The 17,772-nt window shown below is 26.4% G+C and overlaps 1 protein-coding gene across 1 annotated transcript; it reads right to left on the bottom strand.

The window, feature by feature from the left end:
• Window positions 1-868: 868 nt before the first annotated feature.
• Window positions 869-17,334, bottom strand: LOC142322347 (HIG1 domain family member 1A, mitochondrial-like). Its single transcript, XM_075361323.1, has 3 exons — window positions 17,186-17,334; window positions 12,648-12,726; window positions 869-8,925 (listed from the first exon to the last, which is right to left on the bottom strand). The coding sequence occupies exons 2-3, from the start codon at window positions 12,709-12,711 to the stop codon at window positions 8,720-8,722; spliced, it is 270 nt and encodes an 89-aa protein (XP_075217438.1). The 5' UTR covers window positions 12,712-12,726; window positions 17,186-17,334; the 3' UTR covers window positions 869-8,719.
• Window positions 17,335-17,772: the final 438 nt, after the last annotated feature.

The following is a 17,772-nucleotide window of genomic DNA, read 5'->3' as shown; positions in this document are numbered from 1 at the left end:
TACTGTATCCTGAAAAAATACCTGTAAGAAAAGAAAGAAAAACTTTTTTAACAATTTTTGTTCATTTTTCATAATTATTCTACATAGGTATGTACATTTAGTAGTCAGGCTTTTTGTTTTTAATAATTACTTTTTGACAATGTAATACACAGTCAAAAAGTTGAAGTGTTTAATACATTATGGGAGTTTCCAAACCACTTCAAACAAATCTTTTTTAAAGTACTTTTCTAGATATATATATAAAAAAGTGTATTTCCATACATTCAATAAGTACATAAGTATATAATTTTATATACATATTTTATTGGATATGTACAAACTTGTAATTATATATATATATATATATATTTTAATTTTCCATACTTGAGTAAAAAAAAAATTTGTTCAGCTGATCACTATACTACCAACAGGTAGTAAATAAAACATAGGTAGTATTTAAACATTTTTTAGTGATCATTACTTCATTAATAAAATTTTTTAAAAATACCATAGAATATCAAGCATAAAACTTACACAGAAAAATGCAAGTTAATCTCAGTTGTGTTAAAGTAGAAACTAAAATTAAAAAATTTTGAATGAAGTTGATTCATACAGTTTTTTTCTTAATTTTATTTATAATGATTTTAAAAACTTTTCTATAGAACTAATAATCACAGTACTTACACTGTGTATATTGAATTAGGTAAAAAAAGAGTAAATTATAGCATGTTTAAACCAATAGGTATAAAATACATCAACATAAAAAATGGTTCATTTTACATTATTATATACAATTACATAAAAAGTGAAGTTTTTCGTTTTTAGATTATAAAATGAATCAAAAACATTTCTTTTTAAAACTTACAATGTAACACAAAATAAGGCACGATTGAAAAATAAAAATATTTTTATTAAATCTCATAAAATATAAACTATACCAAAATTTGAACAGTATAATAAATAACTTACAATTTTAATGTAACACTAAAAACAGACTCTTTCTTTTCCTCAATAAAAATTAAAATCTTTTATAGAATGGTAACAATTTTTTTATTTTAGATACAAATACAAATTTCATTCATTAGCTTGTACAAATAAAATAGTAACTGAACAGAAGTGTGACAGAAATTTGCATACTACAAATGCATATTTAGTATACATAAATTGAACAAAATAAACATAAATTGCACTGCTCATACAGTGCAGTTATGTATATAACTGCATGTATAAACAGGAAGAAAAAAATATAAAATAACAATATCAAGAATTTATGTTGACTTTTCCTAATCTTCATGTGTTGTGTTAATATAGTAATGTTTTCTAATTTATGTAGTACTGTGTATTACTTTACGGTACTTTGAGATCAAATCAGTTACTAGAGCTGTATTTTCAATTAGGCTACAAGGGAAGTGCTTAACATTGTACAATTACCGTTCAGAAAAAAATCAAATGAAATCCAACAATAAACATTAAAATACAATACAATCCATACTCCAGTACTGTATTCTTATTTTTCTACATTTTATTTTATCCCATAATAATCTCACTTTTAACTGTATCATTTGGTAATATTTTAATTGTGTTAACAATATTAACTCAGTTGGCTTTTCTTCTTCGTTATCACTTTTTGTTCAAAATAATGTGGTTAGTCTGTTACATGAGTATAACAGTTGTCTGCAGATGGCAATTTTAACAGAATCATACTGTATTATCAAATAATAGAAAGCTACAATTTATTTTTATCATTTACTAAACTAAACTCATTTAAATTTAGCTAAATAAAAAATAATATATCAGTGTATCAAAATCGTTTTTGTGAAATACAAAAATTTTATTTATTAAAAAATTTTGGTAGTCAGTAGTATAAAATTAATTACAAATAAGACATAATCACGCTATACATATTTAAATGCAGTAAAAGCAATTTCACCATGCCACCATCATTTTGCTAGGATAAAACTTGTGGATAACTTTACCCTTGCTTCCCTGCTTTCACTTAATGAAGTTTTACCAAACTGAAAATGTTTAGTAACAATATTAACAACCTTTAAACATATTAATCGTATAGTTAGATCAGAAAAAAACAACAAATTAAAACAATTAATGATAATACATACTTGTCACTACAGAACATACATAAATGATTTATTGGTCTGGTAATAACAAGGTTGTTAGTTCAAGGTTAAAAATAATGATTTTCATTTTATAATTATGTTATATAACATTTTATGTTTTTTTATATTAAATTGTATAATATTCTATCATTTTATGCTGATTTTTTATTAAAAAGATTATGATGGCAGTTATTAAAAAATAATTTTCAAATTTAACACGTTTCAAACCTTAATTTATAACATATATTGTCTCTCCTATTTAATTCCTAAAATAAAATTTAAAAGTTAATGAAATTTTTTTAAGTTTTATACTTAACTTTAATATTTCAAGTGTTGTAAATTTTATAAAATGTTTAACTACATGTGACCAGACAATGATAGATAGTCTTTACAATCATAAAACTCACACACAATATTACATACAAAGTTCCATTTTAGCTTGAAAACTGTGTGCTGTATAAATTTTAACTAACAACCAGCAGAAGAAAAGCTGTTTACTAAGATAACAGTAGAAAAGAAATTAAAACAGTAAATATCAATACCAAAGAAATTTAATTTTGTTTTTCATAAAAATAAATTTTATTCCAAGCTAAACACAATGCTAAATACTGAAATAAATGATTGGATGATTTTAGAACTTACAGCAGAAAAATTGAACAATTTGTCTTACGTATTTTCATAGGATCATTTTGTATTTTTTCCATTCACTATTTATAGTTTACCATGATATCTATGTAATAGTTATGTCAACTTACAAGATTCCAACAAAGAGAATCAAAAAAATTTCATGGAAAAAGTTTTACTATCCAGCGTGAAAACTTATCAACAAACACAGGTAAGGTTAATCAGTTTTACATGAGAACAATAAATCATAATTTACTTTGTAAATAACGAGCCCACTGGGCTGGTCTAATGCTTATCTTGTCTTTGGTAATAAATTGTTTTTAATAGCTGATTTTTCAAATTGAAGATTCTAAGGTTTAAACCCTAGTAAATGTTAGTTGATTTTATACAGATTTAAATACTAGTTAGTACTTAAGTGATTGGGGTTCAATTAACCACGTCTCGATAATGGTCAATCTGAGGCTGAGTATGACTTCATATTTATATATATGCAATTTTTAATTTAAAATTAAAAAAAAAAAATGAATTAAAAGTTTTATTTCAGTTTTGATTTTAATTTGGAAAAAGATCTTTTAACTATTTTAAATTTTAAATCTTAAGTATAGTATAGCATGATTTTTAATTTCAATTTTAACATGTAATTTAATAGGAATGATTTGAAAAAAAAAATTATATGGCGCAACTGATGATGCGGAAAAACAATTTGTTAGGGATGTAGGATGTAGGATGATATACTGAAATGAAACGACTAGCACTAGATAGGGAATCTTGGAGAGCTGCATCAAACCAGTCAAATGACTGAAGACAAAAAAAAAAGATGATGCGGAAGCGCTCTTGCTCTTAGTATGGTATAAGGTAGGTGGCATCCTATTTTATTCTACTTATTCTGTACTCAGGTTGATCGGATTAATATAACTTATACAGCGCACAGGAATATTATTCTTGAAAGGATCGACTTTAGAAAAGAAAAAACATAAATAATAAAATTTCACAATGATTTAATGAAATTAATTATATTAAATATAAATTGTATAAAAATGTTTATTATATTTTAAATTAGCAACAAGGACAAATTGAAATATACATCAGTCATATATAATCTCAATCCCCTAAACTTTAATGAATGAAAAACTTTAAGGTGCAATAGATTAAGACTGTATTCTTAGAGTAAAAATGAACAGTTAAGAAGGAAATGATTAAGAATTTTACTTTGGAAACATAGAAATGCAACTTACATTTCATCTGGAAGGTTGAATCTCATCATGCTTTACACATTTTCTGAATTTTTAAAAAGTAAATCCAAGTATGAGAAACTTATTTTTCATTTTGCATCCCTACCTAATGGCCATAATTAAAAATTAACTTGTAGCTACTAAGAAAAAATTAGCTTTACAAAACTAAAAACTCAAACTGATAATACTGGATCACACAGCAACACACATTGTTTAATGGCTGTTAAAAAATTTAAATACACATGTGTTATGTGCCACAACACTAGCGGCTATAAATAACCTGATATAAAACACTAAATACTTATAAAAATACTAAAGCCAATTCTAAGAAAAACAATCAAATAAGAATCTCACACATCAGGCTTATAAAGGACTGAGTGAAGTGAATCATTTCCTGTTACCTTTCAGCAAAGCCAAATATATTGCTGCATATCAGAATGCCAAACCGGATGAAGCACAGGAACTCTGCATTTCAGCAGGGTCACATGATCAGCCCTACATTCTCTTTGTTTATCAGAGATTTATTACATACTAAACAAAATGTTTCTTGGAGAAACCAATTCTGACCAGTATTGCTTATATCTCAAAACTATAAGGAAGAGTGGAATAGTTACACTATAGAACAAAATTAATGTGCTAATTTTTATTACGAAACAATTACAAGTACTTTACCACAACCTGTTCAAGGATGAATATAATACACATTATAAATAAAATCAAGCACAGCCTTTTTTTTGTAAACATAAAAAATAAATCTCTAAAGCATTGTTTTTAATTGTTTAATTCAATCATAAAAATTACAAAATAGAATTAAAAAAATAATTCCAACATTTAAAAACTGTTTAAGTAACAAATAAACAAATAAGATTATACATTACTAAAACAAGTAGGAACAATGGGATTTCTTTATAAAATATACAGGAAAGTAATACACTATACAAAAATGTTATGTTGATGTATCAACAATATAGTTAAAAATGTATATTTTACAAATAAATTTAATTAAACAATAATTTAAATATTAAAATTACAGTAACAACAAAATACCTAAATTTTTAATTCTACAGGACAGCAAACCCTCAGAAAATACTTTTTTATGAAAATTATTACTTTATACTAGCATAAAGATATCAGGCACACATATTTTTTAATAATAGATAAAGCAAACGCATGAAATTTTCAATATGAATTCAATATTCATAGTAAGCAGATGATGAATTTAATTAAAATTTCATTTTAAATCTTTTATGTAATTTATGTTAAAATTTGTCATAAAACACATTATAAAATAATTTATTTTATCTTAAAAAAATAAGGAAAATTGCTTTTTATTTTCAGATGAGACAAATCATAAATGTATGTATTAAATTCATAATTATTAATACAATTTAACTGTTGTAATGTTTTTGCAGCATCTTTTTATTTATTAATTCTGTACTTAGGTTGATCGGATTAATATAATTTGTATAGTGCGAGGAATATTATTCTCGAAAGGATCGACTTTAGAATAGAAAAAAAAATTTTTGTTGAACAGAAAATTTATCTGCAGTATTCAAAAAACAGTAATTAATAGTTACAGGGAAAAATATCTAATACAGCAGATAGTTCTTTTCAATAGGTAATGTTGATACAACCATCTGAAGGGCACAGTTTGGTCAAAATAGTCTATTGCAGTACAGTTTGTGAATAATTTATATCAAAATGGTGTTCTTAGATTCATTCCTTTTTAAGTATCAAATAATACTTAGGATTTTAATACTGAAATATTACTACTTAGTCATTAGGATTTTAATACTGAAATAAAGATTTCATGACTGGTGTATTAGACACATCCAAAAGAAAATCTTTCCTAACTACTTACATCAAAATATCAGAATCCAGTTCACTAATACATAAATTATGATATGCTATGTGCAAATCACATCACAGACAACTCCCAACTCTCGCACTTTACTCAAAAAAGTTGAATTTTTCAACTTTTCATGTAGAATTTCATAACTATAATGTTCAGAATTGAGCTCTCTTTTTTTTAACGTGTCTCAGTTAAATAATTTCGATTACCTCCAGTGAGTGTCTTAGCTGAATGGCTCAAAATTTATTTGAATATTGCACCAATCCAGGGTAAGGCAACATTGTTTCTTTAGAAAGCCTACACCTATCTCAGCTAGCTTTAATTCCTGTAGGTAAAACAGTTTAATATTTTAACAATTTAAAATATAAAAAAAAACAAAACATGAATATCACCAAAATGGTTAATATGTAGTAATTGAAACAAGCAACAATCCTTAATATATTTATTATATCTTAACATTTTCACAGACTTCCTAAAATAAATTATCATAAATATGTTTATTTTTACAGTATTTTGTCAAAATCAGCACTCCTTTATATTGAAATCAAAGTATGCCTTTATTACTAAGATTATGAATTTAAATTATTTTTTTTTTGCTTAATTATTTTTTCTTTTACATTGGTATCCAGATCTTTTTACACCAAGCAACAGTCTGGATATAATTTCTACTTATTGGTGGTTTTCTTTGGGTTTCATGCATCACAGATTTGCCCCTATGGTGCAGTCAGTCAACTAGGGATACTAAGTGTCCTTCAGCAATTGTATAAAAATGTGTGAAGAAAACGTCTGCACTCTGGTGAGTGCAAGGATTGAGTCATGGCAATGCACTGGCTCATTGTGTTCTCAGTTGTGGAATTTTTATCCAAATTTCTATGCTTCCACACCCCTCTATCCCCCTGAAACCAATCTGATTTAACTAATGATATCCAGGCAAATACAAAGAGGGTTCTTAACACCCTTAAGAGAGAAAATTTCCAGGTATACTTCCAGAAGTGAAAACACTATTCGATCCATGTCTTTAGTAAGAAGTAAACTACTAAGAGGAGATCCAACGTAATGCCACTTTGAAATTACAAGTCCAATCTTAAAACTTTCCAATCAACATTGTATACCAAAAAATTCCTTGTATGCATAAAAAAATACATATATATAAAAAATATATACATATATAAATTATTGTCAATCAAATGAATATAGTGAACTGAATCAAAAATGCTAGACCTAATTATCAGATTGCAAGAAACTCATAATGGCGTAATACAACAAACAATTCTTCATATTCTATTCCACAAGAAATTTTAAAAAAGAAAATTGAAGTAATTATTCTGAGATAACAGAAAAGATTTATTTTATTTTTGAACTATTATATTTTTAAAATAAGATAGTAATGCAATTACTTAAGAAATAATTCAGCTTTCATCATTTTTTCTGATCATTTCATGAATGATGAGATTAAAATCTAAGCTAACATATAATGTCAATACAATAATATGTAGGTTTTTCATAAAACACATCTCTGCTGACCATGCAGCTTGATTTACATATTTATACTGTAATATTGTGCTCATAAAATTAGAAAATAGTACTTCTTTATACATATATATGAGTAAAATATTTACTAACAGTTAATGGGGCTTTATTAATTACTAATAAGCCAAAATTAATTAAATGTATAATATATCCTTAAAGTATAATAATGGTTAAAAAGTCTTTCTAAGTAAAAATGCAAATGAAGTAAGCTTTTTATATTTTATCTGGTATTTTGAAGACTAAATATTTCAAGGTACTAATTAAAAATTCTCATCCTAGCTAGACTAAACATGTTTAAATTATATAAAATGTAGGCCTCAGGTTAAACAAAATGCAATGGTAAATTAAAAAGTAAATTTTGTACAAAAACACAGTACATTCTCAGCATTCGTTTAATGGTGTATCCATATGATGATGATGATGATAATAATGATAAAACCAACAAAATAGTGTGATAAAAAACAATACTTCAAAATCAACACCTATATCGTTTTCTTTTTTATTTAGAGTTCATGGAGAATTTTTTATTATTTATCTTTATCACAAATATGTACTTAAATTTCCTTTCAATCTTTTTTTTAACTAGTAAGAAAAAATAATATACAGTAATAAAATTGAATGACCAAAAAATGCAAAATGCTTTCTATGTTAAACAGTCAACATAACCTATATTTATATAACCTTTTCTTACATAGGTTAAGATTTAAATTCATTAAAAAGAAATTCTTTGGCTTTTTTGTATCATGATAAGCAAATTAATGCACAACAAAACTAATTATACAAGACCAGATTAATAGGATAATAAATAATAATAAGGAAAATAAGATTTAAAAATAAAATAAATGTAACATTTACAACAAAAGTAACAATTTTAATCAATTTTTTTCACATAATCACAGTTGGAATTATTCATAATACATTAATACTGATAATAACAGACAAGAGTGACTGAGAAATCAAATGATTCAAAAACATTATTAAAAATTACAAATTCAACATTTTACATATAATGTGTATGCGGTAGTGTATTTTTTATATACATGCATAGAATGAATGCATAACACTACAAGCAGAAAATAAGAAAAAAATAAATTGAACTAATTCAACAATTAAATAAAATTACTCATTAAAAAATAATTTCAACAGTTTCAGTCAATAAAAATTTAAAATGCGGATCTCTCTTATATCACCCAATCTAAAAAAAAGTTATATTGAATCAGCATTAATGCAGTAATTATCACAAAATAACAATACATAAATTAATACTTACAAATATTAATTTGTAATATACAACATTAAAAATAAATATTAAAAAATATATACATTCATAAATGTATTTGTATCATACAACAAATTGCTCCCTACTCTAATAAATTTTTCTCTTTATGTTATTCCGTACTAGGAGTAGCAGGTTTTCCATAATTCTTCATATTTTTCACTAAATTATATACCATACCAATTCCCATACAACCAATAACAGTACCCTGCGCAGCCACACGAAGTTGCATTAGAAAAACAGATGTAGACATGACTTTTCTTGCACTTTTGTATTTATATGCACCATACGCTAATGTTAAACACATGCCTAGAACTCCTGAAATAAACAAAAACCACTTTTAAAAATAATTCAATATTAAAAAAATATTTACAAGGAAAAAATCTATTGTCATTTACAATTTACTACTCATAAATATAAACCAGCATGTGGTTTGTTATGGGGATAGGTAATCACATCATCAGTTTGAGCAATACTAATAATAATATAGAAGGCCCTTTTGTGGCTTTATTACAATCAAATACAACATATCTCTAAAATACTAGTTTTATTGGAATGTTACATTTATAAATATAGAAAAATAAACAGGTATAATTAAACAAAAATTAATATGACAGGACTGTATTAAATTATTTATCTTCTTTTTAAATATTTATTCTCATTCCTATTTTGTCACAATATGAACTGAATAATTTATAAATATGATGTAAATAATTCAGATTTTAACTTAATAAATAAATATTTTATTTATACCAATAAGTAATTTTACATTACATAATCACAGCTGCAAAGTGCAAATCTAGTTAAAAATAAAGAGACTGTCTGCATTTTCTAAGGGCACATGGACCTTTCTGTCTGTTTTAATCAAATGTTGCAACAAATTTTGCTCCACTAATGAACTTTGTTAAAGACATGATGCAGACAAACCATCTACTTACAGCCTTTATTCACTCTCTCTTTCTAGTTTGTCCTTCTTATTCTCTTACTCTTTTTTACAAACATTTACTCCATAGAGTAAATCAATCAATAAACATATTTACCCCTATTTACTTACACAAAAAATAATATTTGTTTCTTTTTATTTATGTTTTTATATCATTTTTATTAATCTACCATTTTTTTTTGTTGTTATTTACAACAGCTAAAGGTTTCTTTCTTGTTATTTACAAATGTTTAAATATATTAATAATTGTTTTATTCCATTCACATCCATCATGCTTGCTGCAGCACTTATCGTTGCTGGACTGGAAAATTTTGGAAGTTACTATAATGCTGTTAACATCTGAATCCAGTATTCTTTCCACTACTTTAGCCTCCTTCCCTTTCTATCTCTCCACTTCGGAAACTGTATATGTTTTACTACCTGATAATACATAATTTGGAATTTGTACTGATGTTATCTAAACCAAGTTAAAATCACCGCAATATTTCCGCAATCTCTTCCTGACCAATTAATAGACCTTCATAAATTCATGAATATTTTGGTTTGCATTCATTAATATTAAAAAAAACCTTTAAATAACGTTTGGCAATCCTGACAAGCTAGTTGTTTTTAATCAATGTCACTGTGACTACTACTTCACACATCACAAGGTGTTTCTTTGGTTATAAACAGTACAGTAAGTTCTCAAGGTTGTTTATTGAATGAACATACTTCAAATCAAAAAAAAAACCAACTTTATGCTGACTTCATCTTTTAATATTAAGACTTAATTTTTACGTCATAAAATTAAGACTTGCAAAAGGCATGTTACTCTAACTCCATACTCTTTTAAATTTAGAGTAATACTTCACAAGAGAATTTCAGGTAATGGGGATCACTACATATCAAAAAGTACTGTCTGTCCACTCTTCTTCAGAAAAAGAACTATTTTAAATATTCATGGAACAGATTATTAAAATAAGTAAACTATGTTCATAAGTAATTTATTACATACCAAAGAGGGTTACTCAACAGCATTACATTATTACATTACTCAATGCATTACTAAGCAAGGATATCACTTTACATAGAACATTGATAATAGATAGTTAGTCATACTTCATTTTAATTACAACTTATTACATAAAACTAACATTTCCTTTATGTTAATTTTTTTTTACTTATTGCTTTTAAGTTATAATATTCCATCAATATTCTCCACATGAATTCAAAAATGAAATTCATGAAAACAAAATTTTTTTATTACCGCCTTCAGGCATTTATTCTTAGAAAAACTGGGAATGTATCCTGTGTGGAATTATTAAATAAAGGTTTACATAACTTCCAACCAGAAATCTGCTACAACATTAAAAAAAAACCAGAAAACTGTTTTTTATAAATCCTAATTTCATTAGTTTTTTTTATAAATAGTAGTCCATAAAAAAATTAGTCAAAACTTCATATTTTCTTTTCAGATTCAGGTTTTAATAATTATAAAATTTTAAGGAAGAATCAAAGATGTTTGAAAAAAATTGTTAATTTTAAAAATTTTGTTATGTAATTTTCTCATAAACAAAAACTCACTCAAACTAAATTTTTCCAGAACCAAAATTTATAGATTAACTTGTTCCTACAGTTACATGTTTTTTTTAAATTGAGATTTAAAAATGCACTCATTTAATTTGTATTATACGCTTCTATAAAATCTTTTTATGTTTTTACTTATTTCTTTGTAATTCATACCTACACTTACAATGTTTCGTGTTGTATGTAAATTATTCTAGAAAGAAAATTGTACATACAACACCCATGATAAAGAAGCTGAATAAAGGGGTTTGGGAAAATCTTCTGGAAATATAAACCATAAATTAGAAAGAAGGCACGATTTTTTGGGAAGTATATCACAAATTAAAGTCATTAAATTAAATCTGTTTTTAATAGTTTTATATCTATTTTATCACGCGCATAACTGAATTAATTTTTATAGACAGTGATTTTGTGTAAATGTAAAAAAAATTTGAAATTTAGTAATTTTTTTTTTAATGACAGACCAAACAGATGTATCAGGAATACAAAATTATGGAGTGTAAGAATATAAAATCATAACAAAAAATGCACAATACTATTTCTAATTATAAAACAAAAACCTTTTTAATGTAAATATTAAATGTCTATAAATCAACAATTGCTTATTTTGACAGGTGTTATCGGTCAGAGGAAAATCCAAACAGAAAAATATCAAGATACATATGTCCAGTTTCTTTAAATAAAAAAGGAGCTATTCTACATTTAGAAATTAAAAATTATTGTGGAAAGAAATTTTATGGTATTTCCAGATATTTGTCCTCACTACTGTCATAAATTCCAACTGACCAAATGATTTTTTTTCACAGCACTACTGTTAAATAAATGTAGGAACAGAGGCTTTGGCTTTACTTAAGGCTGCTCTACTTTTACTGCAGCTGCAACACAATTTATAAAGTGATGATCAAGATTATTTTTCTTATTCATGTGAAACGAAGTAAATATTTACTGAACTAAATAAGTTTTATTTTATATGTCCAAGTTAAATGCATATTATTTTTAAAAACTGCTTCAAAATCTAAAAATATTATCAATCACCTTGTTCACAAAACATATTTTAATGTAAGAAAACAAAGCTTCAATAATCATGTTTAGTGTAGGGGAATTATAAAAAATACCTTAACAATGCCAATTCTAAAACATTTCATTGACTGAATATATTAAATAAAATGCTCAATTCATAAGATAAACATTATTATACTTTTCCAGACAAATAATTTTGATTTCTAAAGAAACTTTTTACCTAAAATCCCAACTACTTGCACTATGTGTAAGAAAATGTTTCTTCTTTACTAAAATTAAAGATTCACACAGTCCTGGTAAACCAAACTTCAATCAGTTTAAATAAATTTAAACAATTAAAAATGACTGACACACCACACATGCTGCTTAATTATCAGTCTTGAGAACATCTTAATTTCTTTAGAAAATTTATGTTATCTAAGTTACATTTCTAGAATATTAAGATCAAAATAAAAGTATCACTGATAATTTAACTTTCCTAAAAGTAAGTAAAATAAACCAGACAACTCACCTATTGGGACCACAGGATCGTCTTTCATTTTCCTCAACAACTTGTTATCATTAGATTCTTCCATTATTAAAAGATTTTTCTGTAAGAGTACATCAAATTAAATAAATACCATATTAATCTAACGCTAAGCAGCTATCACTCATAATTAGTCAAAGTAAAATTACTGTCAATTAATGGAAATTTTACTAAATTAAGGTTCTACTGTTGAATCTAATTACATCTGATGTCCTGTAACACTGTAAAATATTACAAAAAGTAATATCACAAAAAGTAATGAAAAAAAATGAATGATTTCTACAAAATAATACCTCAAGAGTACAAATTTAAACTTCATGAGATTTGCATCATTAGTTTGGCATCTAAATTCCTTGACATATATATGGCATACCTTTAGCTGACTACATCTCTGGAAACCAATACCAGTGCTTTTAGAAACAGTATTGAGGCATTAAAATGTAATTGCAGAAGATTTTTCAAATTTCATTTGCTTGACCACTGTTCATATATTTTGCTCAATATTCATTGAGTGATCACAATAACAAACCTGTTTGTCAAGAAAGCATAGCTCTCATTTTAAAACTTTTATTTCAACTTTTTTCTATTTAATTATTGTCCCTTGAAAGTTTTTATAAGATATTATAAACAGAAACCATTTCTGCCAAAGGAAAAAGGAGTACTAATTCGTCTCATAAAATTTTTATCAACTTAATGTTTTTCTTTCTTAATTAATTACTTAAATAAAATCTGTCCTAAATGTTAAATGACAAAAACCATTTAACATTATGGTTGGGGCCCCAGAGAATTATCATTAGCAATCTTAGATCAAGCATGCCAATTTTATCACGTATTAAACTGTTCTTGGGTGTTAACAACACTATGTGAAAGGATTTAATTTTTGTCAAAGGAAGTCTTGAAGTTTTTGATCATTTTTTTTGTTTCGCAAGTCAATGTTTTTCGAACAGGCATTCCAAAATTGTTTGTTCATACATTATTAATCTGTAATATATTTCTGTATAAATAAGTCTGACCTTTGTTTTATTTATGAGTTTATTTACACAAGTTAAAACCATTTTTGGTAATAAAATTAATTACTGCCAGTGATGGGGACTATTACAATAAGAAAGGTAAAATAGTTTTACTGTAATACTTTTTGAATGTTTTCTTAAATGCATTTTTTATTTATTTATTCTCAGCTGCCAGTAAAAAAAATATTATAAATTCAATAATTTTTATATATATTACACATTATTATGTATATATAACATGATTTTTTTTTTAAGCCTGTATTCACTAATATTTTTATATTGAGTAACAACTTTGCATTCTTAAACTAATTCAATAATCAATAAAATTAATTTTTTTTTAAATTTACGACCTCAAAAGTTAGGCTATAACTTCAAAATTGGAAGGCAACAAGCACAGCTTCAATCTTTTTTTTAAGTTTAGTATGAAAACATAAGCGGGAATCCTCCAAATACACTACTGTAATTCTAGTTATCTAGAATCTAGATAACTCTTCTAGTTATCAGCAGCATTGGGTAAGAAGGTTATATTGTTCAATTAAAATATATTGAGTAAACAAAATTTTTATTTTTTTATCCTGGTGTATATGACAATTACTTTAATAGCAAATTTGGAAACAGTACAAAATATTTTTAAAATAATGTTTAAATATAACTATCTAAAAGAGTATTCACAGAAGGTCAAGAATTCTTTGCAATAATGCAAAGAAAATGCAAGAATTCTTTTAATGACACTAGGTTTTTGAATCTTCATGTTTTTGGCCTACCACAGGGCACTGTATTACCATCTATTCTTTTCCTAATATGTGTACATGATATGTTTAAACTACAAACTGAAAAATGTAATATCTCCTTCGCAGACAGTTTTAATCTTTGAAAATGATAGCTGGGATAATTGGCTTATGTTACTGTCGAAAAGTGATTACAATTTAGTTAAACACCCTTAATGTAAACATAAAAAAAACAAACTTATAACTTTTCTCCTTCCTTACGAAGACAACCACAGAACAAATTAGACCAGAAACTGCATTACAATCACTGCTACAATCTAATCAACTGCTATAATCTTGTTATGGTCATGAACTAAGAATAGCATTTTCAATGTTTCTCTTTTTATTGTATTGACTAGTTTAATCTACTACTGCAGATAAATAACACTCTCACTAATGGGTAAAGTCTTGTAACTTTTGTTGGTGAAGTCAAAATAACCTGTTATTTGTTAAATAATTTATAAAATAATAATTTTTTTTTAGCTTAAGTGAATTCAGTGAAACTATTTCTTTTTTTTTAAATGTATAATGTTTATCTTTTGTAAATTTTATATTTCATATTTTAATGTATTTTGTGTAATTGTGAACCTGAACATCCTCAACTTAAATATCACATATTGGAATATGATTGACAATCGAACTAGTACTAGGTTGGCCGGCCTCCATGACGTGAGTGGTAGCACCTCGGCCTTTCATCCAGAGGTCCCGGGTTCAAATCCCCGTCAGGCATGGCATTTTCACACACTACAAATCATCAACCTCATCCTCTGAAGCAATGCCTAACAGTGGTCACGGAGGTTTAAAAAAAAAGCTAGGTTATTTGTTCCTGTTAAAACACGTGGACATGCCACCTTATTGCCTATCATACTAAAAGTATATTCTTCGTTGTACAATAATTTTTAGCGATTGCTAGAAGACATATAATTGTTTGCAACACGAGGGCCACCAACATTTAGTGGCGAACCACAAATATGATTTCATATATCCAGTCATGGGAGGTCATACACGTGGTGAGTCAAGCATACATGGAGAGAAGTGCGTTTAAACGTTCCTCAGTATGGAAATTCTAAGCACCACTTGCATGGGCATCTCGCAAGAGTTCTTTTTCAAAAGAAAGTACAGGGACTACAAGACCCGAGTTTATCATTTATGGTCCAGTCTTGCTTCATTGTGTCCTGACTATATGATGGAGTTGCCCAAAACAGATAACGCTACTGCCATTACAGATTCTGAGGAACAATAATACTATTAATTTCACTCTTCTGACTTTTGAAAGTTATATTTTTATTAATTATGTAACATATTTTTCAGCATACTTCAATTTGATAAAGATTAAGGGCATGGTTAAGGGCATTCAAGCTAACAATTACCATATTTGTTGTTGACAATACATAAATCAAATAAATATTGTTAAATAACACTTAAATGTTAACACTATGTTAAATACACTTAAATGAATTCAGAACAAATTTTCAACTGGCATTCTGGTCAGTAAATGAAAAAGGGAAATTATGTTTAAGATAAAACTGATCGACTTTTAATAATAATAGGAGGCTTTAGCTTACCCAAAAGGCAAATCAAAATACTAGTTTCACATTATCTATAAATCAATGGATAGGATTACTACTGCAACTGACTGGATTCCATGGATGGACCCACAAGTACACTGGGTTACTACCACACTAACTGTCAATAAAAAAGCAGCAAGCACTTATTCAAATAAGAAGGATGAGTAATATGAAAACTGGTAAACAACACAGAAAGAAGATAACTCAAAAATAAGGGTTTTCTTTGAACAGATGGTTTATAATCTTGCCCAGAACAAAGCTAAATATTAAAGTTTGGTTGTTCTAGCAAGATATTAAGTAACACAAAAACTATGGTCAATGACCAGTTTGCATCAATTAGTAGGCTATGAAATTTAGAGATATAATTAATACCTATTCTGGGTTACAAACAAAACTTTTTTTGTAATAAATCACTCATTATACTTATTATTTGAAATAGTTTGTATTACACCTAAATGTAATATACATAGCAAATTTTTACACTTAAAAACTCTTATCATTATAAAAACTTTAATATTACAAGGAACAACTGGCACAAAAATATTTCAATAATTCCAGCTCTAAGTGGCTATACAATCATAGACAAAGACATCGTCTTTTCTACACATCTTTACACTTAATTTTCACTATGTGTAAATATACTGAAAACAAAAATCAGATTTTTTAATTATCATAGATATTCCCTAAATGTACATTACATTAAAGTAGAAAAAAAAGGATTCCTTATTTTAAAAGTATTATTAAAATAACAGGGCACATTTAAAGTTGGCCAAACAACAGAAATATCATAAAAACGAATTAATACACTATAAAATAACAAATTTATAGAATGAAGGTTCATTCAATACATTTTGAGTATCAGAAATAAAACTAAGGCTCTGAAAACTTTACACACTATTCAACCTGTCGTGAGATTTTAAAGGATTACATCAGCCTCCAGAAAATTTACTCAAATAGAAATATTTTATGCAGTATTCAATCAAAACATGCGAGTAATGTTACTCTGCAACACCCTAAAAGTTAGCATATCAATCTGATTAAAAATCAACAAATAAATCAGTTTTAAATGTTAAAATGAATTTCTTACATAATTATCAATGTCACCGGGTCAGTATTATAGTTCAAGGCCACTAGTAATAGGTAAATTACCATAAAATGTTTTGAAAAATTAAACTTACATTAATGTAGAGATAGAAGTTGATATGGTAACTGCAATTTTCAGTTCTTAATTAACGTGACGCGACAATCGAAATGCAGAGATGGATTTCACACAGGTTAAGTATAACCTCCATTCGTTTTTTGAAAAGAACAATTAAACGGCAGTGTTACCAAATTATACAACAGATCGTCAGTATGGGTCATAACATCTTACGTTAAAAAAAAAATATGATAAAATAATGTTAACTTACATAAGATGTTGATTGCGTGTAACAAATAAAGCTTTATTAGGATTTAATAAAATACTACTTCTTTCTTTTTAGAAACATTATTTCATTTAAAAAAAGGGTTCAAATGTTGTAGTGTCTGTAACAGAGCTATCTGCCGGCTAGACTTTTGATTAATATGGTAGATTACCTAAAACTAAGTTCAATAATTTATTATAAGATGAAACAAATTAATATACAAAAAATGTTCTGCTTCCCACCCGCACCGATTTATTGAAATTAAAATTAAAGCCATTATGCAGCGAAAGGAATTTGTATTCTACTTCATATATTCAAATAATAAAATATTTTTATCATAAGAGCAAATTTAAGTGTAAATA

The sequence above is a fragment of the Lycorma delicatula genome, chromosome 3 (genome assembly GCF_047948215.1).
Source record: "Lycorma delicatula isolate Av1 chromosome 3, ASM4794821v1, whole genome shotgun sequence".
Taxonomy (NCBI): domain Eukaryota; kingdom Metazoa; phylum Arthropoda; class Insecta; order Hemiptera; family Fulgoridae; genus Lycorma; species Lycorma delicatula.
The sequence above is the reverse complement of the archived record's forward strand: the minus strand, read 5'-3'. Positions and strand labels throughout refer to the sequence as shown.